The 23,471-nt window shown below is 41.4% G+C and overlaps 1 protein-coding gene and 1 pseudogene across 4 annotated transcripts in view; one reads left to right on the forward strand and one right to left on the reverse strand.

The window, feature by feature from the left end:
• Nucleotides 1-15,894, reverse strand: part of Atf7ip2 (activating transcription factor 7 interacting protein 2) — a 35,468-nt gene extending 19,574 nt beyond the window's left edge. Inside the window, exons 1-7 of one of the 4 annotated variants that reach the window (XM_055597772.1) lie at nucleotides 15,847-15,894; nucleotides 14,675-14,860; nucleotides 13,752-13,899; nucleotides 10,372-10,493; nucleotides 8,090-8,224; nucleotides 6,404-6,502; nucleotides 3,256-3,416 (exon numbers count right to left, since the gene is read on the reverse strand). In XM_055597772.1, the coding sequence (XP_055453747.1) occupies nucleotides 3,256-3,416; nucleotides 6,404-6,502; nucleotides 8,090-8,224; nucleotides 10,372-10,493; nucleotides 13,752-13,896 (662 nt within the window). In that variant the 5' untranslated portion in view covers nucleotides 13,897-13,899; nucleotides 14,675-14,860; nucleotides 15,847-15,894. Of the gene's footprint in view, nucleotides 1-3,255; nucleotides 3,417-6,403; nucleotides 6,503-8,089; nucleotides 8,225-10,371; nucleotides 10,494-13,751; nucleotides 13,900-14,670; nucleotides 14,861-15,737; nucleotides 15,817-15,846 lie in introns of those variants that run through there. The other 3 variants (XM_055597773.1, XM_055597774.1, XM_055597775.1) reach the window with 3 other exon arrangements.
• Nucleotides 3,621-5,212, forward strand: LOC129669457 (G-protein-signaling modulator 3-like; annotated as a pseudogene).
• Nucleotides 15,895-23,471: the final 7,577 nt, after the last annotated feature.

Genomic DNA, 23,471 nt, shown 5'->3' on the forward strand with positions numbered 1-23,471 from the left:
AATTAGAAACCTTTGGCTTTCTCTAGTGGCAGAGTAATAATGAGGAATACCACATTTCTTTTTTTTAATTTTTAAAAGATAATTCCTTAAATGTTTTAAGAAATTAATTGTACTTATATAAAACTAGATAAAATGATGTGTAGAATAGCTGATGGTGGGGCTCTTACTCAAACAATTTTAAAAGCTGTAGTTAAAAACATTTCAACTGCCAGGTGCAGGTGGCACATACCTTTAATTCCAGCACTTGGGAGGCAGAGGCAGGTGGATCTCTGTGAGTTCAAGACCAGCCTGGTCTACAGAGCGAGTCCAGAAAAACAAAAAAAAACAAAAAATTTCAACTAATCAAATTAACAACAAAATATCTGAAGATATTACAAAGTTGCTAAGGTAATGAAAACCTTAAGGCCTAAGGCCCTGAGAAGAGAAAGATAGAGAAAAATGAGGCTTTGATGCCCATCTCTGCTGCCCCTCACAAGGCATGTCTTTGCCATGCAGAATTCTTGGAAACCAAGCAGAAGGTGTTTAGAAAGCACAGTACACTCTCATGAAGACAAAAACCTCAATAAAACATCTCAGAGGGGACTACAGGATACACCTAGGAGTCTACATGAAACTTGGGAGTAGGGAAAATAAAAGATTGCGTCTTATAAAGACTATAAGTAAGCTTCATTCTGCTCAGTTCCAAATGCCTGAGTATTGTACTACTCATATCTAAGACCACACTGACCTTTAAACAGAACAAAACAAAAACCAAATCCTTATTTCTTTGGGTGCAGAAGTAGTATAGTTAGGAGATCCTGGCTCAGGGTCTCTTTAAGGAGGTTAATGTGGGCTGCGCTAACCCAAATATTTGAATAGCTCTACTATACAGATTGTCCCATTTCATTTTTAGAATTTTACTTGGGACACATGAATCTATTTTATGGGTAACTCTTCATATATACAATATTCTTTTTAATTTTTTTAATTTTAATTTTCTAAATTACAGTTTATTAACTTTGTATCTGAGCTGTAGCCCCTCCCTCATTCCCTCCCAATCCTACCCTCCCTCCCTCATCTCGTCCAACGTCCCTCTCCAAGTCCACTGATAGGGGAGGTTTTCCTCCCCTTCCATCTCAGGACTGGCTGCATTGTCCTCCTCTGTGGCCTGGTAAGGTTGCTCCTCCCTCAGGGGGAGGTGATCAAAGAGTCAGCCACTGAGTTCATGTCAGAGACAGTCCCTGTTCCCATTACTAGGGAACCCACTTGGAGACTGAGCTGCCACAGGCTACATCTGTACAAGGGTTCTAGGTTATCTCCATGCATGGTCCTTGGTTGGAGTATCAGTCTCAGAAAAGACCCCTGAGCCCAGATTTCTTGGTTCTGTTGCTCTCTTTGTGGAGTTCCTGTCCCCTTCCAGTCTTTCTATCTCCCCCTTCTTTCATTAGATTCCCTGCACTCTGCCCAAAGTTTGGTTATGAGCTTCAGCATCTGCTTTGCTACCCTGCTGGGTAGATTCTTTCAGAGGACCTCTGTAGTAGGCTTCTTTCCTGTTTTCTGTTTTCTCCCTCTTCCAATGTCTTTCCCATTTGCCTTTCTGTGTAAGGATTGATCATCTTACCCTGGGTCCTCCTTCTTGCTTAGCTTCTCTGGGTGTACAGATTTTAGTATATTTATCCTATATTATATGTCGAATATCCACTTATTAGGTATATACTGTGTGTGTCTTTCTGCTTCTAGGATATATCACTCAGGATTATCTTTTCTAGTCCCCACTATTTGCCTGTAAATTTATTTCCTTGTTCTTAATTGCTGAGTAATATTCCATTGTGTAATTTCTGTATCCCACATATAGAATATTTTTAACACTGATTTTTGTGTCAAGGTTCATTTCCAATAAAATGAAATGAAGAAGCTTCTTTCATATTCTTTGGCAAGAGTTTATTTAATGTTTATATTATTTCATCATTAAATGTTTTATAAAACTCACTTTTTGAGTTGAGTTATGGTGGCACATGCCTTTATTCCCTTTACTCCAGAGGCAAAAGCAAGGGGATCTCTTGAGTTTGAAGCCAGCCTGGTTTTACACAGCAAGTTCCAAGCTAGCCAGCCGATAGAGAGCACTGTCTCAAAAAGCAAAACAAAATATAACAAAACACAAAAGTCATCATGACCAAATTGCATGTTTGTTACACCATCTGCACACTTTGCAAAGGATGCTTAATGGCCTGGAACAGTTTCAAAACCTGCAGGTGTTTTTCAGAATACAACATGAAGTGAGTGTCTGCATTAGACAGGATACACTATAAGTCGACACATTTGCCTGTGAAGTGCCAGTACAATGAGTCTTCTGCTTCTTCACTTGAAATCAGCAGCACTTGCTTTCCTTTTTTTTTTTTTTTTTTTTTTTTTTTTGCCACTTTAGGTATTCCAGAACATGCTGTTGACAAGTGGTGGTAGCAGAAGACTCACTGGTTCATGACTTTTGTCTTCACCAACTAAATCCCTTCTTTATAGTTCCATCACTTAACACCAAAATACAGGCCTCACCATAATTAAAAAATTGCAAAAATTGCTGGAGAGATGGCTCAGAGGTTAGGAGAACATCCACGTTAGGTGGCTCACAACTACCTGAATTCCAGCTCCAAGGAAATCTGGCATTCTTTGCTGAACTGCATTTACATCATGCACATAATTACACACAGACACACATATTTACACATAAAATAAAAAAGAATAAAAATAAATGAAAATGCAGGGCTAAGTAGCATGGGATTACTAGGGTAGCTCTTGAAAAGTCAAAATTGCATGTTAAGTCTGAAATACACAGATGAGCCAGGAGAACATATCTCAAAGAAATAACACCAAAAGGCCTTCATCAACATGTTCCACTACACCGCTTGGAATAGCACTGATCTAAGCCAAAACCACCAACCATGCTTCTTTGCTTCTAAAAACACTTCCTAACCAAGCCAAATCCCTCAGGCTACCGACCAGTACTTTATGAGACAATCAGACAAGTAAGTGCACCCCAGTTGAATGTTATCATGATCATACTTTCATGATACCAGTGATCCATTAATCACTGTGACAAAGGCGGAAAGCAGCTCAGTGGATGAAACCTATCACCTGACCAGTTCAAGATCCAAGTGTTGTTGCAACAAAACTGAAGCTCAGAGAACCAACTGAATTTTAGATTATTGATGCTGATTTAACTAATGTAGCTGTGAACATATATTTAGACAAGTAAGTATGCATTTTTATAGAAATGCCTACCTTTCAGAAACAAACTCAACACATGCTGATGGCAAATTAATCCTACCACTTGCTTCTTCTGAAGAGTTAAAAGGGGCGTGGTTCACAGAAGACACTCCTTTCCTTCGACTTTTATCTGGCTTTTGGGTCACACTCAAGTTTATGGCCTCTGAATCTGTAACCTGTTAAATGGATAAGGAAAAAAAGCTGATGAGTAGACAGTAAAATTGTTAAAATATTAAAAGGTATGTACTTCAATGGCTGATGACCATAAAGGTGGTTTCTCTGCCAAAATGAGTCAAAAAAATAACAATGACAAACAAAGACTCTGAAAATACTATTGCAGTCCAAGTTTTAAAAACTAAAATAGTGATTTTGCAGGGCACATGCCTGTAATCCCAGCACTGAGAGGCAGATCTCTGTGAGTTTAAGGCCACCCTGGTCTACAAAGTGAGTCCAGGACAGCCAAGAAATCCTGTCTTGGGGGAGGGGAGTGACTTTTACCTTCTTCAAGTTGTTAGATTTATTTAAACATTTAAACCTTAGAGTTAAAGTATTCACTCCATGCCTCAGTGGAGAATTAACATGGCCTTTTCTTTTCCTTTAAAAAAAAAAAGATTTCTGTATTATGTGTACAATGTTCTGTCTGCATGTACACTGGCATGCCAGAAGAGGCATCAGATCTCATTATAGATGGTTTTAAGCCATCATGTAGTTGCTGGGAATTGAACTCAGATCTCTGGAAAAGCAGCCAGTGCTCTTAACCTGAGTCATCTCTCCAGCCTGGACATGGCCTTTTTTAAGGGGGCATCAACACTAAGGTAGACACACAGTAAGTCAAAACTCTGAAGTACTATTATACTAAGTAAACTGATTTTATATGGGAGTATGCCCAAGTAGCATTGGGAGGCAAAGCAGAACACTTACATCCTTTCACTTCCATGACAAGGTAACATGGATCCATTTTCTCCTTTTCCTCCTCTCTAACTGCTTTACAGCCTTGTAAATAATTCAATGGGTAATCATAAAGTAGCTGAAAATTTTAATGCAAAATGAAGACTGGCTAGGGACCGCCTGACCACAGTATTCTCTATAATCCACACTAGAGTACAAGGATGCCAGAGATCTACCCATCCTCGTAGTAGTGGTGGTGACTCAACCCCAATACCAGAAGACTCAGTTTCCATCTCCCAATCAGGAGCCTGATGCACTCCTGCAGCTGGACCTTTTCCCAGTCTCTGTCCTCCTCTGGGGCAAGAGAGGTCAAATAAGCTGTTTGGGTGGGAAAAGAGAGCGGTGGAAGTTGACAGAGATGGGCAGGACCCATGGGGGGGACTGACCAGGAACCTAGCTTCCTGCTCAGTACCCAGGCATCCAGCCCCCAGCTCACCCCCAACCCCTTCCAGCCCTCATTCCCCTCAGGAACCCAAAGTTCTGGTCCTCCTCCCAAATTCCAGCCATCCCTCTCCCACTAGTGTCTCTCTCCAAGTCCAGGGATAGAGGTCGAAAGACCTCAGGAAGAAGAGGATGGTAAGCAGGGTCCTCTGCAAGATGATCAGGGCTGGCCCCCTGTGAACGCCACCCCTCAGCCTTGGCAATCTGCTCCTCCCTTCCCTCCTCCTCCAGGAACCTGCCACACACTCCTGGGGCCCCTTTAGGGCTCCCTGCTCTCCCTGAAGACCAAGCTCCTTCTGGACCTGGTGGCTGAGGTCCAGTCCTGCCGCCTAGAGGAGCAGAGGGTGACCTTCCACACCCCAATGTCTCTCCAAGCCTAGCCCCAACCCCACGCCAGCTTCTTGAGGACAAAAAACAGCTCTACAGCACCATCCCTAGTGCCAATGGGTAGAAGCCCAGTGGTCTGAGCTTCCCGCCCAACCCCCACCCTGAGGGACAGGAGCTCCTGGAGTTGCTGCTGAGAGTTCAGGGTAGAGGTTGAATGGAGGGGCAAAGATCCCAGCCCCCTACACACACCTGCTGAGACCTGAGCTCCCTACCAGTCCCTTCTCTCTGGGGCTCAAAGGCCAGCCACTCCAGCAAGTCTTCAGCCCTGTTTGGCAGGGGTCCCAGAGACTGAAGACCCGGCTGGTTTACAGTCTTTACCACCCACTTTCCCTGGGAACTGGACTTGGGGCAAGTACTCTAACCTAGAGGATATGCAAAGTAGGGTGGACACAACTCCCCAAGGCAGTTAAGAGTCTATCCTGAGCTGTTAAGCTACTGAACAGGGAGTGAGGGTTGAGGCCTGTCCCTTCCTGCCTAGTAAGAAAAAAAAAAAGAAAAGAGTAAGACAATTGTCCAGCACTAGCACCCCTTCCCCTGACTCCAAGGCAGAGGGTCCCAGAGGCTGTGACGTGACCCTTAGCCCTGCCCACCCATCCTGCTGCTGAGTCTGTCTGATGTTTTGGTTCTATGAATAAATATAACTGCCCTCTGGAAACAAACAGCAGGTTCCACTTCATAAACCACAGTAGCAACTGGGTCAACACTTGGGACAGAGAAGTGGCTGTAGCAACAATAGCAAACACAGTCCAACAACAGACTAATGCCCAGAACTCTACCCCAGAAAACCAGCCAGCCAAATCTACTTTAAAGCAATATTCCCATGTAGGCCAGGAGTAGGGCATAGATTACTACAGCAGCAGCAGCACTGAGCTCCACACTAGAGGGCCAGCAGGCCAATCCACTCTATGACCATGAGCACAGGCCGGCCAAGAGCAGTGGGGACTGAGGCAGCACCTGCAGGGACTCAACAGGTGACCATGTGACCATGCGGAGCCCAAAGAATGAAGCCAAGCAGAGGAACACACAAAAGCCATTAAAGTAAACTGTTACTGAAACTACAGCTCAGAGAACACCTAAGAGGACATATAAGCCTAAGTAAAGCAACTGTAAAAGGAGTTAAGTGGCAAATGGTCCTTCCACGGACTAGCGAAAGCTGGTGGACCTATGTATCCTTTTACCCCAGAGCTGTGAGAATCATCAAGTCCTGGTTCTTTTTTGTTGCACAGTCCCTCCTTTAGTACCACTTCTGTATTTTTCACATTTAACTTTAGAAAATAAGTAATCAACATTGTTATCCAAGCTTTCTGTCCTCATTTGGAAGTATATTCACATCTTATGATCCAACAAACCAAGCAGATTATTAAAGCCTCTGTGTATTTATACGAACCTTACAGAATGTATTATTGGGTAATATGTTTGGTTCTAAACAATTTCCTTGAGATGATAATACTGTTTTGATACGTTTTTGAAGTCTTCTTATTTTTACCTAGAAAAAAGAAAACTAAGTGAATAGCAAACCAGAGTATTAAATCCTACAAAAGAATGAGAACTACTTGACCAAGCAGTCCTGTGAAATGCAGGCATATATTCAACCAAATGAAAAGGACTTCTTTTCCTTCACTTCCTTTTCATTATAGTTCTAGGCCCTGATGACCTCCAGCAGGGAATGCCTTCTATTCTTTCATTCCCTTAGCCAGCATCTTACTTGTTTGCTTGTGTACAGGTATGGTTGGATGTATTTCAGGTGGGCCATGAACTCCCTCTGTAGCCAAGGGTGAATTCCTGGTTTTTCTGCCTCTATCTTTAGGTAATGGAGTTATACATTAGGATACCCCTGTTATAGATGCTGGGGATCAAACTCAGAACATAGTGCTAGCTACACCACCATACCAATTTGGCTACATCACTAGCCCCAATCATAAATTCTTACAGTCATCACTTGCTATGCATGGAGAAATAGAGTTCCAGGTCCAATATAGATACAAAAATCTACAGATATTAAAATCATGCATACAGCCTTTGCACACTTTAAATCATCTTTACTTACAGTGCCTAATACAATGGGAATGCTATTACACAGTTGTCACACTGGACTGTTCAGGGAATACTGACCAAACAAAAAGATCTTACAAGTTCAATAGAAACACTTTTTCCCTAAATATTTTTAATGTTGGTCTGTGGTGGTACACACCTTTAATCTCAGCATTCAGGAAGGCAATGGCAGGCAGGTCTCTGATTGAGAGGCCAGCCTAACCTACATAGTCAATTCCAGTTGGAGCTATGTAATGAGACCCCATCTCAACAGCAAAGGAAAAATAAGTCTGCAGTTAGTTAAGTATAGATACAGAACCCAAAATGTAGAAAACTGATAAATGACATTTGGCTACTAAGGATAGTTAAGAATGGAAGAAGCATGTAATGATGGTGCATGGTTTCAGTGCATGGTTGCAATTCCAAAATTAAGGGGACTAAAGCAGAAACAGAGTTCAAAGCCAGCCTACATTACATATATCTAGCTCCAAACTCAAATAAAGAAAGCATGAAAGATAAAACAAACAAAACAATCAGGAAACTTAATCTGTCCACAATAAAAATATTGGTGTAAAAAAAACAAAAAACAAAAAACAAAAAAACCTCAGACAGTAATCCTAGAAAACCTTAAAAAAAAGGGCAGGTGTCAAAGATCTTAAAACAGATTTAAGCTCTAACAAAGAGCATATCAGAATGGAAAGAAAATGCTTACATACTACAGATAACCATCAATGATTACAGAATGCTTATTAGGACTAAGATTGTTTTCAAATCTTAAATTAGTAGGTCTTCTTTTATTCCAGGGGTTCTCAATCTGTGGGCCATGACATTATGATTCATTATAGTAGCAAAATTGCAGCTACGAAGTAGCAATGAAAGTAATTTTATAGTTAAGGGTCACCACAACATGAGGAGCTGTTTTAAAGGGTTGGAACTTTAGGAAGGTTGAGAACCACTGTTTTATTGCCTCCTTTTCCCAACATACAGGGTATGACCACATTCTACACATATTAAAAGAAAGAAAATGAAATTTGAAACTTACAAAGAGTTCCTCAACTATTGCTTCATGCTTGTTCCTGCACTGGGTCTTCCCAATGCGTTCATTCAATTCATTCAGTTTTTTATCAAATAAATTACAACTTATCATGTGGATCTCCTGTTGAACCCAATGTTTAACCTAGAATTTAAATAAATACCAAAACACACAATTTCAAATTTTAAAACAATTCCACTTTCTACTTTTTATTTTTATATGTATATGGTCTCCATGTATACGTGTGCTACATTGCAGAGAGGCCAGAGAGGACATAAGATCCTCTGGAACTGGAGTTACAAATAATCGTGAGGTGGCGTGTGAAACTTGAACCAGGGTCCTCAAAAGAAAACTCAGTTGTTCTTAACTTCTGAGCCATCTCTCCAGTCCACTCAACTTTTTGAGACAAGATTTTTTTTTCACTATGTATCCCCAACTAGTCTGTAGACAAGATTAGCCTCAATTTCAAAGACTAGCCTCTGCATCCCAGGTGCTGAATTAAAGGTGTATTAACACCAGGCCTAGCTTATTTTCTACTGCTTAAAAATTGCTTTACTCTTTCCTGATATTTTATATTGAAAAACTACTATACATTACTCTCCACCAGTAAGTTCTATAAAAATTGGTATTAAATTTTGCACCGCAATCTAATATGTAGCACACAAATATACATGTTACAAATTAAATTTACCCTCAAAATGCTGACTTCACCTCACACAGTTCCAGTTGACTACTGTTTCCATAATACACATTAATCAGACTTATCAAAACGAATCCAGAATAAAGCTATTTCACTAGAACTGAAGATTATATTTCTTCCCTCCTCTTCTTTCTTTTTTTTCTCTCTCTCTCTATTTATATATTTTAGATAGGGTTTCTACATACAGCCTGATCTGTATGCAGATCTGCCTGCTTCTGCCTCTCGAGCCCTGGGGATTAAAGGTGTGCACCACTATGCCTGGCCTGGAAGATTATGTTTCATTTCATAGTGGATCAGACAGACCATGTAGAAACACATAATTGGATAAAAATAAAAACAAGTATACTAAGAGTGTAAAAAGTAGTTTACCAGGTTAGTTTGGAAAAGGAGGTGTATAACTTGGTGAACCAACTGTGATGCAAACAATAAACAGCTATTGCTGCTGATCAAAAACCCTTATGACCAATACAAAATGCTGGGTTGTCAAGTAAAGCTCAAGATCATCCCATGTTTGACTTACACATTTGGCAGCATATTAAAGACCTTTTCGTTTTCTACAAGACTTTTACAGACATATAACTCTGTAAATTACTTAGTCTAGAATCATTCCTGAAAATAGAAATATACTGGTAATGTAAATAATTCAACTCTTATTATCTTAGCTAGTTTTATGGCAACTTGACACAAGCTAACTAGAATCATTTGAGGAGGAAACCTCAATTGAGAAAATGCCTCCATAAGATTGAGCTATTTAAGCCTGTAAGGCATTTTCTTAATTACTGATTGATGCGGGAGGGCCAAGTTCACTGAGAGTGATGCCATCCCTGAGCTGGTGGTTTTGGGTTCTATAAGAAAGCAGGAGTGGTGGTGCATACCTTCAATCCCAGCACTTGGGAGGCTGAGGCAGGCAGATCTTTGTGAGTTTGAGGCCAGCTCAGTCTACATAGAGTTCCAGGACAGCCAAGAAACCCTGTCTCATAAAACAAAAACCTAACAACTTTATGCAGCTGGAGAGATGCTCCGTGGCTGGGAGTACTGACTGATCAACAATTCCCAGCACCCACATGGCAGCTCACAGCTCTTTACTCCAAGATCTGACACCCACAAACATATATGCAGGCAAAACACCAATATACATAAAATAAAAATTAAAAAAAAGAAAGCAGGCTGAGCAAGCCACCCAGTAAGCAGCACCCCTCATGGCCTCATGCTCTGCCTCTAGGTTCCTGCCCTGATTACTTTCCTGAATCATGGAGTGTGATACTGAAAGCAGAGGCAAAATAAATCCTTTCTTCTGCAAGCCTCTTTCAAATGTCCTATTTCATTACAACATTAATAACCCTATGACATACTATAAAGATTTTTACATGAGTGCATGTGTATGCTGAGGTATGTGCACATGAAGGAAGAGGCATCAGATTCCCTGGAGCTGGAGTTACAGGTTATAAGGTACCAGAAGCTGGGAATTGAACTCAGATTCTCTGCAAAAGTAGCAAGTACTCTTAACTTCTGGTCTCTTCAGCCCTGTCAACATTTTTCACTAATCAGAAGTATAAGTTCCTAAAACAAAGACTTTTAAGCCCAACATTACCTGTTCTAGCAGTGTTGTGTGCCTTACCAGAGCTACACAAGCATTTTCATTAATTTGCTCTGAAGTTTTCATGACCTTAACATTTTCTTTGTTGTCTGAAAACATCTTCTTTTGATTATGGCCTTGGAAAGACAGAAAGATTACAGATAAAAATATTCCTTCCTAAGAAAGAAATCAAAACTCTGATTCAGGGAGTTTAATCAAGTGGAAAAACTAAAATGTGACAACAGCAGTACTTAAAATTTTAATTATTATTTTTTTTGGTGGGCATGGTAGTACATGATTTTAATCCCAGCACTTAAGAGGCAGGTAGATATCTGTGGATTCAAGGCCAACCAGTGCTACACAGTGAGACCATATATGCGTGTGTGTATGCATGTGTGTGTGTGTGTTTTAAGTAAATATAACTGCATAAAAACCTTTCTATAAAAATGTTCTTTAAAAAAATAAATCTTTGGTAGGTAGGCTTCTGGCCTCAGATACAAACCCTTTTCAGTCGGTTTCACAGGATAACCACTGTGCAAGGTGGCACATAGTTCAAATTACAGCATTTTGGAAGGTGGTAAGAAGATCAAGAATTTAAGGCCAGCCTGGGCTTTATACTGAGACCTTGTCTCACCAAAACAAAACACATAAAAGTAAACAAAGCAAAAGCCTGTCAAACACACAACCAAAATAAATAAATAAATAAAAACACAAATATCCCAAAACAAACCCTAAATAAATTTTTTTAATTTAAGCCAATGCATACAGTCACTTAAGGAATCCATTACTTTGATGAAATTATTCAGCAATTTAAATTACCTTGTTAAAGTAATTCTTTTGTACTCTAAACAAAAGATTCTAAACAGTGTATGCATGTGCACAGAGAATTAAGTGTGGGGTCAAAGGATATCTTTGTGAAGTCAATTCTCTCTTTCTACCTATGTGTGGGTTCCTGGAATTAAACTCAGCTCACCCGGCTTTGGAGAGAGCACCTTAATCTGCTGATCCATCTTGCTGGCCCTAACCAGAATTTTAACCAACCAACATAAAAATTCTACTTCTAATGTGATTTACTTTGTTATTTTATATCTCCAGAACTTTTTTTTTTTTTTTTTAGTTACTCGGTTTCTCTCCAGGTAGCTCTTTGTAGTTGGGCATATACCTAGGCACACATTATGAATAACTGCATCAAGAATCTCTTACTTGTCATGATCAATCAATTCTATGGAAAGAAATAGATTCACCAACAACTTAATGTACCTGTTCTCTAGGGAGGACAAAGCTTCCACCTCCAAGGTGCTACTGGCAGTTAGTTTGCAGAGGGAGGGGGAGATATTTAATTTAGTTGTATATCTACCATTAATATGTCCATGTTCCTGTACACAACACTCATTAAACTCATTGAGTCACAACAAACACTCATGAAGGTATAAGAGGGTTATCCCCAATCTTTCTTTTGCTGTGCTGGGAATCAAAGCCAGGAACGTAACAGATCTACCATTCAGCTATATTCTCTATCTGAAGAGGAAGGAATCATTGGTAATGGGGTAGAGGACAAGTATGACCAAAATACTTTATACATGTATGTACATATGTAATGAAATTCATTATGTATAATTAATGTTAATAAAAACCTATGTCTAATAAAATCTGAAAACAAGAGACATAGTTAAAATGAACCATCTGCCATCAACTGCCTTTTGAAATTTTCTGTACTTTTCCTGATAAAAGTGATTAATCCTCCCCCTTTTTTCTAACTTTTAATTTTTGTTTGATATAGCAGATATCACTAAATTGAATCAAGTTTGGCCTAAAGCTCCCTGCATGCTTATAGTTTGGCTTCAGTGTCTTTCTCTGTGTGGTAAATTGTAATTTTAACTAATGTATAACAGACTATAGTTGTTTTTTTTTTTTTTTTTTTTGTGGCCTGAATGGATGTATTCTTAGTGTATCATGTGCTTGCCTGATTTGCCCTGGGAGACCTGAAAATGGGCATCAAATCCCTGGAAACAGATTCATAGATGGTTGTGAGCCAACATGTGGGTGCTAGGCATCAAAGCTGGGTCTTTCATGAGAGCAGCCAGTACTCTTTTAACCAGAAACAGTTCTCTAGCCTGTATAACCTACCTCCATAGAAATAAACTGTTTCAAAGCTCAAAGGTGATCAAATGATTAAGCAAAACAGATACACATTAACCAATCCAGCTGCCTCTCCCCTGTATCACACTTCCTTTTCTTTGGCTGTAACTTTAACCTGCCCATGTGATAGGAAGGTTTGTTGTTTAGATACATAGTCTCATGCAGCCCAGTCTGGCTTCAAATTGCTATACAGCTGATGATGACCTTGAACTTCTGATCCTTCTGTCTCTACCTCATTAGTGCTCTGTATTGCAGGCATGTACCACAATGCCCAGTTTATGTGGTGCTAAGGACTGAACCCAGGGATTGTTGCACACTAGGTAAGCACTCTGCCAACTGAGCTACATACAACCCTAGCTTCAGAAAAGAGCTCTTTTCAAAAGTATTTGGTCCTGCCTATTGCCCATTCTAGCATTGTAAATAAGCATATAATTACAGTGATGAGCCATAATTTTCTCCTTTAAAAATCAAGAACAGTTCACAAGCAAAAGCTTGAAATCACAGCCATCATTTACTTTTTATCCTATTTATGTGTCCTACTTTTTTGTATGTTTGAGACTTCAAAAATCCCCCTATGGAAAGTGATTGAGTTTTTCTAAAAGGCACAGAGCCATACACTTACTATAAAGGCCAAGTAATGACTGCCACTTTGGGTATGCCTGTTCACAATTTAAAATGTCACAGTGACAGGTGCTACCGCATTCTTTGGTTATCAACATGGCACCAGCAAAATTCCTAGAGCAGAGTAGATTCACTAAGCTAGGTGGTTTCTCAAGAGTCTGAACATAATTTTTATTTTTATCAGGAGACTCTGAAGTTGCATTTACTTCTAAACTGGAAACCATCTTGTTCATTTTCTTGTCATCCGAAGTATTCTGGGCTATAACCCTCAACAGATGGCCTCCAAGTTTTTAGTATAAAGTTATTATAACTCTCATGTTCAGAGAGATCTTAATACACTTAACTCCTATTGAAAAAGAGTTTCACAAGTGTCCTATGACTCTTTTGCCTCTTGTGTAGAGAATTTACACAAGGAGGAGTCAATGGTTGTCTTTGGCTTTGTATAAGGACAACCTGTTCATCAGTGTTTCCTGATCTTGTTTCTGAAACAATTTCTTCTATTGCTTTAATCAGGAGAATGCTATACTTTTCTGTGAAAACCGTGAATTATCATTAGAGTCAAATGAGGAATCAACATTTTCAGAACGGGTATACTTGCTACTGAGCTATAAAACAAGGACTTGAACTCTGATTACCATTTGGAATATTAGTTCCAACTGTTGTTTTTGGAGCTTCAACATTCTTTGACTTGTTCAGGATCTCCAACTGCTTCCGACAACTTGTAGGCATTGTTTTTTTGGCCTTTAAAATCTTCTGTTTTTTTCTGTCTGGACTTTCCATATCCTAGAATTTAAGGTATATTTAACATGACACTTTGTCTCAAAAAACAAGATTTAAATGCTTTTTCCCAGTGAAATAGTTGTTGTAATATTAAAATGGTCTAATTTCGTTGGCAGAGGAAATTCCAAGACAGCCTAACATTAACTATTGAGTAGTTATTAATAATCACTCTTTAATGCAGGTTTATAATGAAAAATTGCACGCCGGGCAAAAGACATAGAGTGTACAGTTTGAATAAAAAGAAATACAAAATGTACCATGAGTCAAAGAGTACCAGAAAATTCAATTTTGGAGCCAAGGCTTATGCTAAAAGAGGTAAAACTTGCTGTGAAATGGAATAAAGGGAGAATGCCCTCTTCAAGGCAAGATATAACTCATCCTGCAACTTGCAAAAGAAACAGGACTGAGGTTTTTTCTACTCCTAAAAAGCAATAACAAACCAATGATTATACACAGTTAATTCAACAGGGTGGGGAAGGCAATGATCCATCTCAAGCAGGCAGCTGAACTTGTCACTGTTGGCCATGTGGTTCTGGCGTTAATCAGGAAGGAAACAAAAGATAAGGTGGTTGTGGAATCTTCTGCAGCTGCTAAAAAGAGTCACTTAGGCCAGGCATTTGGCAAAGGAGACCCTGCATGGAGACCTTGAGGGGCCATTTCATGAACCTGTGAAAGTGAACCCTGGATAAAAGGAAATCATTCACCGATCTTGTGGATTCAGTGTATGCAATCAATTCTTCACTTTCCTGCTTTTCTATTTATTTATTTACTTACTTACTTATTAAGGCAGTGTCTCACTGTATAGCTCTGGCTGGCCTTGAACTCACAAGAGATCCTTCTGCTTCCCAAGTACTGGGATTCAAATCGTGTCTCACGAAACCAGGGAAAATTTTTAAGAATTTTAAGCAGAGACATCAATGTTGTTTCCTCTGTTGAGACACATTCTTTAACTTGTTTGCCAAAACTGGAAAAAGACGAGGAAGAAAAGGAATTTTTTCTTTTTCTGTTAAGACACCACAAAAATCAACCTGTACCTGAAAGGAGTTCCACCTCAATTCATAGTGCCCCATTGTAGTGAATTACAGATACAATGTTAGAGTATTCTGAAGAAAACTTTGTTGAACTTGTCTTGGGTAAACTGGTTAGTGATCATGTAGACCAGACATAAATTTCTCTACAATGTGTGCTTGACCTCTAGGCTGAGAACTGCCAGATTCTTAACTGCTATCTCCACCCTTCTGAAAACAATGCTTGCTTGCTTCCGCCTCCCAACGTCCACAGTCGCCTTTCTGAATCCCTCTTTGCCTAAAATCTTAAAACAAATTGAAGGTTGGCTGCTCCGCCACTACTCTGCTTGAGACAGGCTCCTGCCGGTTCTGAATAAAGGTTCCACATTGATTTGACTTATTCCAGCCTGATGTTTACGCCCTAACATCACGGTGTAGCAAGCTCAGGAAAGGACTTCAGGTGCTAGTCTTTTCTAGCAAATTGGTCCAAACGTGCTGTCTGTCGTCCTACCATAAATCAAAACCCAAAAGGCAAGTTCCAGGTAACTTATTCCGGCACCTGCATTTTTCAGGGCAAAACGATCCCATTACCGGATCTGATCACGGGATACAGACCCTGGGAGTGAGCTGGACCTCATCAGTTCACCTGCCATGCCCAGAGAGCGCAGAAGAAACCGCACAAGCCATCTCCGCTGAAGTGACCCCGCACACATATCCCAACCCCCACCCCGCGGCGCCTCAGGCCGCGGTGGGCCGGCGCTTCCGGCTTCCCGGCCCCTCGGCCAGCCCCGCGCCGCTGCCTGGAGGCCCACTCCCTCCGGTCCGGCCCCGCACCTGTGTGCACCTTCCCTCCCGGTCCAGCCTCGGGGGGGCGAGCGCCGCGATGAGGCCGGCTGCCCCGCCAACCGCCTCCCTCACGGAGCCATCGGCGCCCGCGACCTACCCGGAGCCGGGCCAGCGCCAGGCCGCTCCCACACACGCCAGCCGCGACCCCAACCAAAAACGATCTGCCGCTGGGCAGGAGCTAGACTAAATCTCCCTCCCTCCGCCCTCGCGGCCGCTGCCAGCCAATGACAGCGCGGAGCTGGGAGAGCCCAGCCAATCACGGCCGCGGTGGGCGGGGAGCAGTGCGGCTGAGGTAAACGCAAACTGACCCAAGGTCTGGCCTGGAGCCGCAGGCCAGTCCCGCGGTGCTCGGCGGCCTGTGAGGCCAGCGGGCGAGCGAGGCCTTGCGCACGGATTTCGATGGTGTTTGAAACTTATTTTCCTGAAACCTCCACAGAAACAAGCCCCGGAGAAAAAGGGTTGAAATTGTTACCAATGAAGCCTTTTTCGCGAAAGCAAGCCTCGGAGGAAAAGGGTTGTAGATTCCAGTTGTGAAAGTTCTGCTGGGTTAGAACCCGGGATGGCGATTGGCCAGTGCCCTGTGAATTCGAAGTGGAGCAGGGGACTCTGCTGCTCTAGGGAGCCTTTAGTGGCGTTCTGTGGAGCATTTATTTACAGAGCTCGGTTCAGAGAAGGGGCCGAGAAACCATGAAAAACAGTGTTTCTCAATACTATCATATGTTCTGGAGACCGAAGGTCGCAAGGCCCAGTGGAGCCAGTCCTTGACTGGCTAAAATGCAATCCTGAGGTGGAGGAGGAACCATCTTGCTCGCTGCCTCATTCCTTCCTCCAGGCAGTTTGGGAAAGTACACCTGGTGGCCCACTAATTTAATCCCAGCAAGCCCAGAGGCAGGGGCCGGCTGGTCTGCATGCGTTTCAGACCCACCAGTCTCAAAGTAAATAAATAAAAATTGTCCTACAGTAACGCATCCTGTTACTGTTACCGAGTTTTCAGACGTCAGTGCCTTAGAGTTTGCTACGTGGCCCTGCGGGCGGAAGAAATAGCGGTTTAGAACACTTGTCCTCACGCAGAGAATTCAGTTCCCAGCACCCCCCACCCATATCGGGCAGCTCACAACTGCCTGTAATTGCAGTTCCAGGGGATCCAACACCCTCTGGCTTCTGAAGGCACTTAAGTGCATATGATGTACATAAATTCATGGAAGGATACTCACACATTTAAATATATATATATATATATATATCTTTTTATATATTTATATCTTTATAATATATTTATATCTTTATATATAAAGACATGATTCTGCTATGTAGGACTTAGCAGTCACTGTGTTTGTTGCAAGTGGCCAGGTTTAGCCTCTCATCCTCAATAAGCCAACCAAAGGAGCCAAATACATGAAGAAAAGCAGACAAAGATTTATTCAGTATAGCCACATTGGGAAGGACAGATAGATCCTGAGACAACCCCAAGTCAATCTTCAGTGTATACTGGGGATGTGGCTGTTAGCTAAGTTTGTTCTATGGTACAGGAAAGAAATTGACCATCTGGGAGAAACAATAAACCACTATATGGGAAAGCCATAAGGCTGAAAGTTGGAAAGTTACATGAGGCAGGCTAATTATCTCCTGTTAGGATGAGAAAGGAAACCCTAAATTGGGAGTCTTCCCAGGGGATCCTGAGTCCTCGTATGTTCTTATTGTCAAGATGAAATGCTTGTTGCAGGAGTAGCCCTTTTCCTTCTCACTGCCTTTTCCCTGAGAAAGATCTTAGGAAGCCTGTCCTGGGCCATTTTGGAAATTTGCCACCTTTATAGCCATGGCTTCTCTCCCTATCTGATCTGCCTATCATGGAATCTATCTAACTCCTAGTCTCTCAAGAGAGTATAAATAGAAAGTCTGGCCAAGTTGTAGTCTCAGCTCTAAGTCTCTCCAGCTAGGTCATCTGACAATTGTGTTTCTTGAAGGAGTCTGGTATTTGAATTCTGCCTCCTGGCCTTGGCAGATGCAGGTCTTATCCATAGTTCCATTTCTCAGAGACTGTCCTTGACGGTCTCTGCAGGCGGGGTGCTCTGAGCCTGAGAAATAGATAGCAAGCTCCCTGCAACCTTGGGAACCAGATAGCAGACTTTGTGTGAATTCCTGCATGCCTTGCCAGGTGCGCAGATGTGTTGCTACTGTGAAAAAATATTTGCTATACCCTTTGCTTTATAAGTGTTGTTTGCACGTTCAGTAAACTGAGACTTGATCAGGAATCTGTCTTGTCTCCATTCTTCGCGTCTCTGTCCCCCAATTTCCACTCCCTCTTTCAGGTGGACCCTGTTCGACTAGCCCGCAGGACAGGACAGTTTCTTCAGGAGACAAGTTCCTTTTCTGGATATCTTCAGAGTTTCAGTCATTTTTCTCCCAGCACATTCCTGGGGCAATTCTAATTTCTTGGATTCCATTCTTTCACATGGTCAGATAGCCAATGAATGTAACCTAAGTGTCTCCATAGAATATATTTGTTCCTGCCAGACATTCTGGTTACTGTCCTGGCACTTTTATCTTTCCTTAAGCTCTCTACAATGTCCCAGATACACCCTAGGATGAGTAAGATTTGGTGAAGCCTGGTGCTTAGTAATGTACTCTTGGGAACAGATATGCCCTTGTGGCCTACTGCCAAGCTTTTGTGTAACCCTTTCCTCCAAGACTGAAACACTCCATTTAATAGAGAAGCTTATTTCACAGGAAGGTAAGCAAATCAAAACAGTTTCAGGAAGATCTTGAAACTGACTAGATTTACTAGGTCCTTCCTGCCAAAATAAGAAATAAATGCTGAGAGTCCCTGAGACTAGCTAAACAGAGCAACAAAGAAGACTCAGAAAAGCTGAACAGCAGCTCAGCTATTACAACTGTAATCATTACCACTACAATCTTACAAACATATTTCCATTATCCTCTAATAATTGCTTATCTTATTTTTAAATTTTTATTTATTTATTTTATGTATATGAGTGCTCTAACTGCATGTACACCTACCTGACAGAAGAGGGCATCAGATCTCATTATAGATGGTTGTGAGGCACCATGTGGCTGTTGGGAATTGAATTTAGGACCTCTAGAAGAGCAACCAGTGCTCTTAACCATTGAGCCATCTCTCACTGTCCCCAATCCCTGCTTTTTTGTTTTGTTTTGCTTTGTTTTGTTTTGAGACAAGGTTTCTCTGTGTAGCCTTGCCTATCCTGGACTCACTTTTTTACCAGGCTGGCCTCGAACTCAAAGATCTGCCTGCCTCTGCCTCCCAGAGTTCCAGGATTACAGGCGTGTGACTCCATGTCCAGCTAACTGATTCTCAATAAAAGTTCTATTGCTTTTCCAGAGGACCCAAGTTCAATTCCCAAAAACACCCATGTTACTGGCTTAGTCTGTAATGAATTTAACATTAAATGATACAACAGAAATGAAGTGTGGTGGTTTCAATAAGAATGTTCCCCCATTGGCTCATATAGTTGAAAGCTTAGTCACCAAGAAGTAGAACTCTTTGATAGGATTAGACGGATTAGGAGGTATGACTTTGGTGAACTGCCAGAACCACAGAGTCAACAGTTCCTGAGTGGGGAGTGAGGATTGAAATAATTAAAGCAAGCCACACTACACATGGAATCAGCTCAAGAGGGCTGTTAGTAAGACTGCAGTGTGAGTTTATTCCACAATTCCTTTTTATAGGCAAAGCAAAAACAAGTCACATCAATACAAGAAGTTCATGGAACAGCCAAACTTGTTTTCTAAAACTACTTCCCTATAACAGATATGGTCCAAGGTCACACAAATAAATTTTAAGGAACTTGGTGAAACTTCCTCTTTTCTCTGTCTCAAGGTGAAAGCCAGGGTGAAAACATATATTTTAATAAGTAATAAAGCTTGACAAACAAGCAGCTCTCCACATTGAAGGAGAAACACTCGGTGTTGTTTTTTTGTTTGTTTGTGTGCTTGCTTGCTTGCTTGTTTGTTTTGTTACACCCAGTTCGCAAGCCCCCAAAAGATCTACAGGAATTGACTCCGTTGCAAAACACATGAGGGTCTTTTTATTGTAAATTACAAGCTGCAGCTTGGGCCACAACACCTACCACCAAAGCGGTGGGAGCTGAGCACGCCCTGCCCAGGTTAGTTGGGTGATTTAAAGATTCTAGTCCATCCCAGCGTGCCCAAGGCAGGGGCGATTCCTGCCTGGCAAGCATCTATTGGTCAAGATACTACATTTTGAATTGATTGGCTATAGGAAGGTCCCCAAACCATAATGACCTGGTGTCCCTCCCTAGGGGAATGGGCCAGTTTCCTAGCAACTGTTATCTCTAGTGGGTGGGGAAAGAATGCAGTAAGGCAGTCCTTCCCCTCAGGGCATTACTGGACTTCTCCACCCACCTAGTTCAGGCCTTAATTAATAATAGCTGCTAATTTATCTTTTGGTCTCTCAGTTTGTAACAAAATCCCAAACATTCAATTTTACCAATAAAGACTCAAGAACCAGATGTTAGGGCAAAAACCTGCTAGTTCAGAGAGGCAGAGAAAGCTCCAGCTGACTTTCCTACTCAGCAAACGTCCCAGAAGAAAAAAGCCCTCTCTCCCGTTCCACACTGATTTTGAAACCCTCTAAACTGTATACCCTACACACACTTCCAGTGGGTTTCTCTATCCATCCTCCAGACTTCCTTTCACTCTCTATGGTTTTCTCCTATTTTCACTCCCTGTCAACCGGTTGCTTGTTCTCCCTCTTGACCTATGGTTGACTTCATTTAATCCTGTTCACAGAAAGCTCTTGGATTGAAGGTGTGTGCTAGGGCTGAGCCACAGCACAACTAGAAACAGTTGTGTTTTTTTGTTTGTTTTATTTTTTTTTCCAGTACACAATCTTGAAGTTCACAGTGTGATCAAACATCCTGCAACAACTGGTGGTGTGTTTTGGGGTTTCAAAAGCCCATGCTAGACCCAGGTTCTCTGTCTGCCTGTGGATCAGGATGTAAAGCTCTCAGCTACTGCACAAGCACTATGCCTGTCTTCTTCCTGCCATGATGATCATGGATTAACCCTCTGAAACTATAAATGTCAGGGACCACCTGAGGGAACTCGCCAACTTCAGAGACCACCTGTGGAAGCTTACCAACTTGCCTCAATTTGCCTGTTCCCTTACCTGCAGTAAACATACTGCTTGGAGATGCCTGTTCCCTTACCTGTAGTAAACATACTGCTTGGAGATGTCAGAGACCACCTGTAGAAACTCACCAACCTGCCTCAACTTGCCCGTTTCCTTACCTGCGGTAAACATACTGCTTGGCAGCAGCAGAGATGTGCTCACAGAACCATGGCTTATCACAAGATGTTTCAGGCCCCTGGCTGAGAATAATCTGTAACGTTTCACCCACCCTACTTCCTAATCCTGAACCCTATTTAAAGTTGATTCTGCTCAGTAAAGTTAGTCCTTGACAAGCACCTGTTTGCTTGGACTGGTTTCTCTTTCTCGCCCATCTTTTCACAGGTTTGGATTCTCTTTTAACCCTCGAATAACCTTAGCTCCACTGGCTGGAGCATATAAACAAGCCCCCAATTAAATGCTTCATTGTGTCTGAAGGGACTGATATCGGCCCAAAACACCCTAAGACCAGGTTCTCAGCACAAACATTTCTTTGCCCCACAGGGACAAAGGGCAGTGAATAAGAGACAAAGGACAGGAAATAGAGAATGAGAGAAGGGATATCTGACCTGGGGAGGGGGAGAATGTCTGGATAGAGAGGAAACAGACACGGCCCATAGGCAAATGCCTATTTATAAAGGTTAAGGGGGAAACTACCTGTTAGTATGAGGTATTTAATTTTGATTGGGCATATTAATTAGGTGGCCTAAAAGAGGGCTTTCGATTTCTGGACTTTAATACTTTGATAGCTGGTCCTTGGTACTCAGCCTTAGGAGGAAGAACTGGCCAAATCAAGAAACATACTTTGGATAACTTTAGGAATGTAATGTAATGGTTTTTAGCAAGGCAGAGGGAATGGGGAAGAAGGGCAAGGCCTCCCAGAGCTGTGTTTGCTATGCTGAGGATAGCTAGAGTCCCTTCTTCACAACAATAGAACACTGACTAAGACAAAATAGGCTTTTTATGCTTAATTTTACGTTCTAGCACACATTATTGGTTTATAATGGCCTGTATAAATATCATCAGGTGATAGCATAGAAATAAAGTATGATTACTATGGTTAATTTTATTATGGTGTGCAGATATTACTATGAATGTACTATGTAGATTTACTACCTATGGCCATCCATCTCTTCTGAATTTAAGAAAATAATCCTCAATAACGAGGGTGAGCCTCAATTAATTAATTCAAGGCCTTGATAACAGAAACAGGTTTCCCAGTTTAGCAGAACTTTTGCCTCCATATTTTGCTGAGTTTCCAGGTTGCTAGGCTGCTGTATAAACTTTGAAAGGACACAGAATCTTTTTTTTTTTTGTTTTGTTTTTTTGTTTTTAGTTTGTTGGGTTTTTTGAAGACAGAATTTCACTATGTAGCTCAGCCTATCCTGTAAACTCATTGTTTAACTTAGGCTATACTGTAACTCATTGGGTAGACTAGGCTGGCCTCAATCTCATAGCTCTGCCTGCCTCTACCTCCCAAGGGTCGGTATTGAAGATGTTCAACACTATGTCTGGCTCACAGCATCCATTTGTTTGAATCTGTATATTGCTCTCAACATTTCAAATTTGACAGTACCCCCCACAACCACATGAGCCAATTATTTTTAAATCCCTTCATACATGTATATAAAGCATGTAGTACATTTAATAGTGTATATAAATAAGCACTAATGTTCTGTTTCAGTGGGGAACTTTTATTTTTGTGTGGTGATGAGAAGAGGTAGGTACACGTATCATGGTACATGTTCTGAGGTCAGAGGACAACTCTGTGGAGTGGGATCTAGAGACCAAATTCAGGTCACCAGGCTTTTGAAGCAAGTGTCTTTATCCATTTAGCTATCTCACTAACACTTTCTGGAGAATACTGACTGAGAGAATTCTAAACAGCTAAATGTAAATAGAACTGTCAGTTTATAAATGACTATTGCAGGTAAAGGGACAGGACTGAGCTGAACTCTTGCCCTAGACAAATCCAGGTATAGCTGGAAATACAAGCCTTTATTTACTCTTTCCATAATGGATCACTGGAATGTAGTATAATGCTTAATGTTTTGGGTTTTTTTGGTTTGGTTTGGTTTTGGTTTTTTATTATATTGTAATCTGTCCTCCAGGTATGAACTGGATGTTGCCCTGAAGAAAATCTGCACAAGATTGGGCCTGTTAACAGTTCATCATTTAGTGGGGACAAGTTCTCAAAGATATCCTCCACAAAGATACAGTTAACAGTTGCTAGAGAAGACAGAATCTTGAGGCCCCTCCCTTCCTTGAAGATATATGGCAGTTAATTAGCAGTTGGGGTGGGGGCAGGGAGAACTGCGATAGGGCCCTCCTCCAATCTAAGGATCCTGTAACAGTTGCTGGGAGAGGTGTTTTTCTTAGTGGTGTAGATTCCCATATCAATTAAATTAGGTTCACTAATCTACACATAGGTGTGTGTGGGGGGGTGTTTTCATTGTTGGTGTCCTTATGTGGATTGAGTAGACTTTTTGTTTTTGTTGTTTTCTGAGACATGATTCTTCTTTATAGCCTTGGCTCTCCTAGACTGGCTTTGTAGA

Source organism: Psammomys obesus, unplaced genomic scaffold (assembly GCF_907164565.1).
Source record: "Psammomys obesus unplaced genomic scaffold, mPsaObe1.curated_primary_1811, whole genome shotgun sequence".
NCBI lineage: Eukaryota > Metazoa > Chordata > Mammalia > Rodentia > Muridae > Psammomys > Psammomys obesus.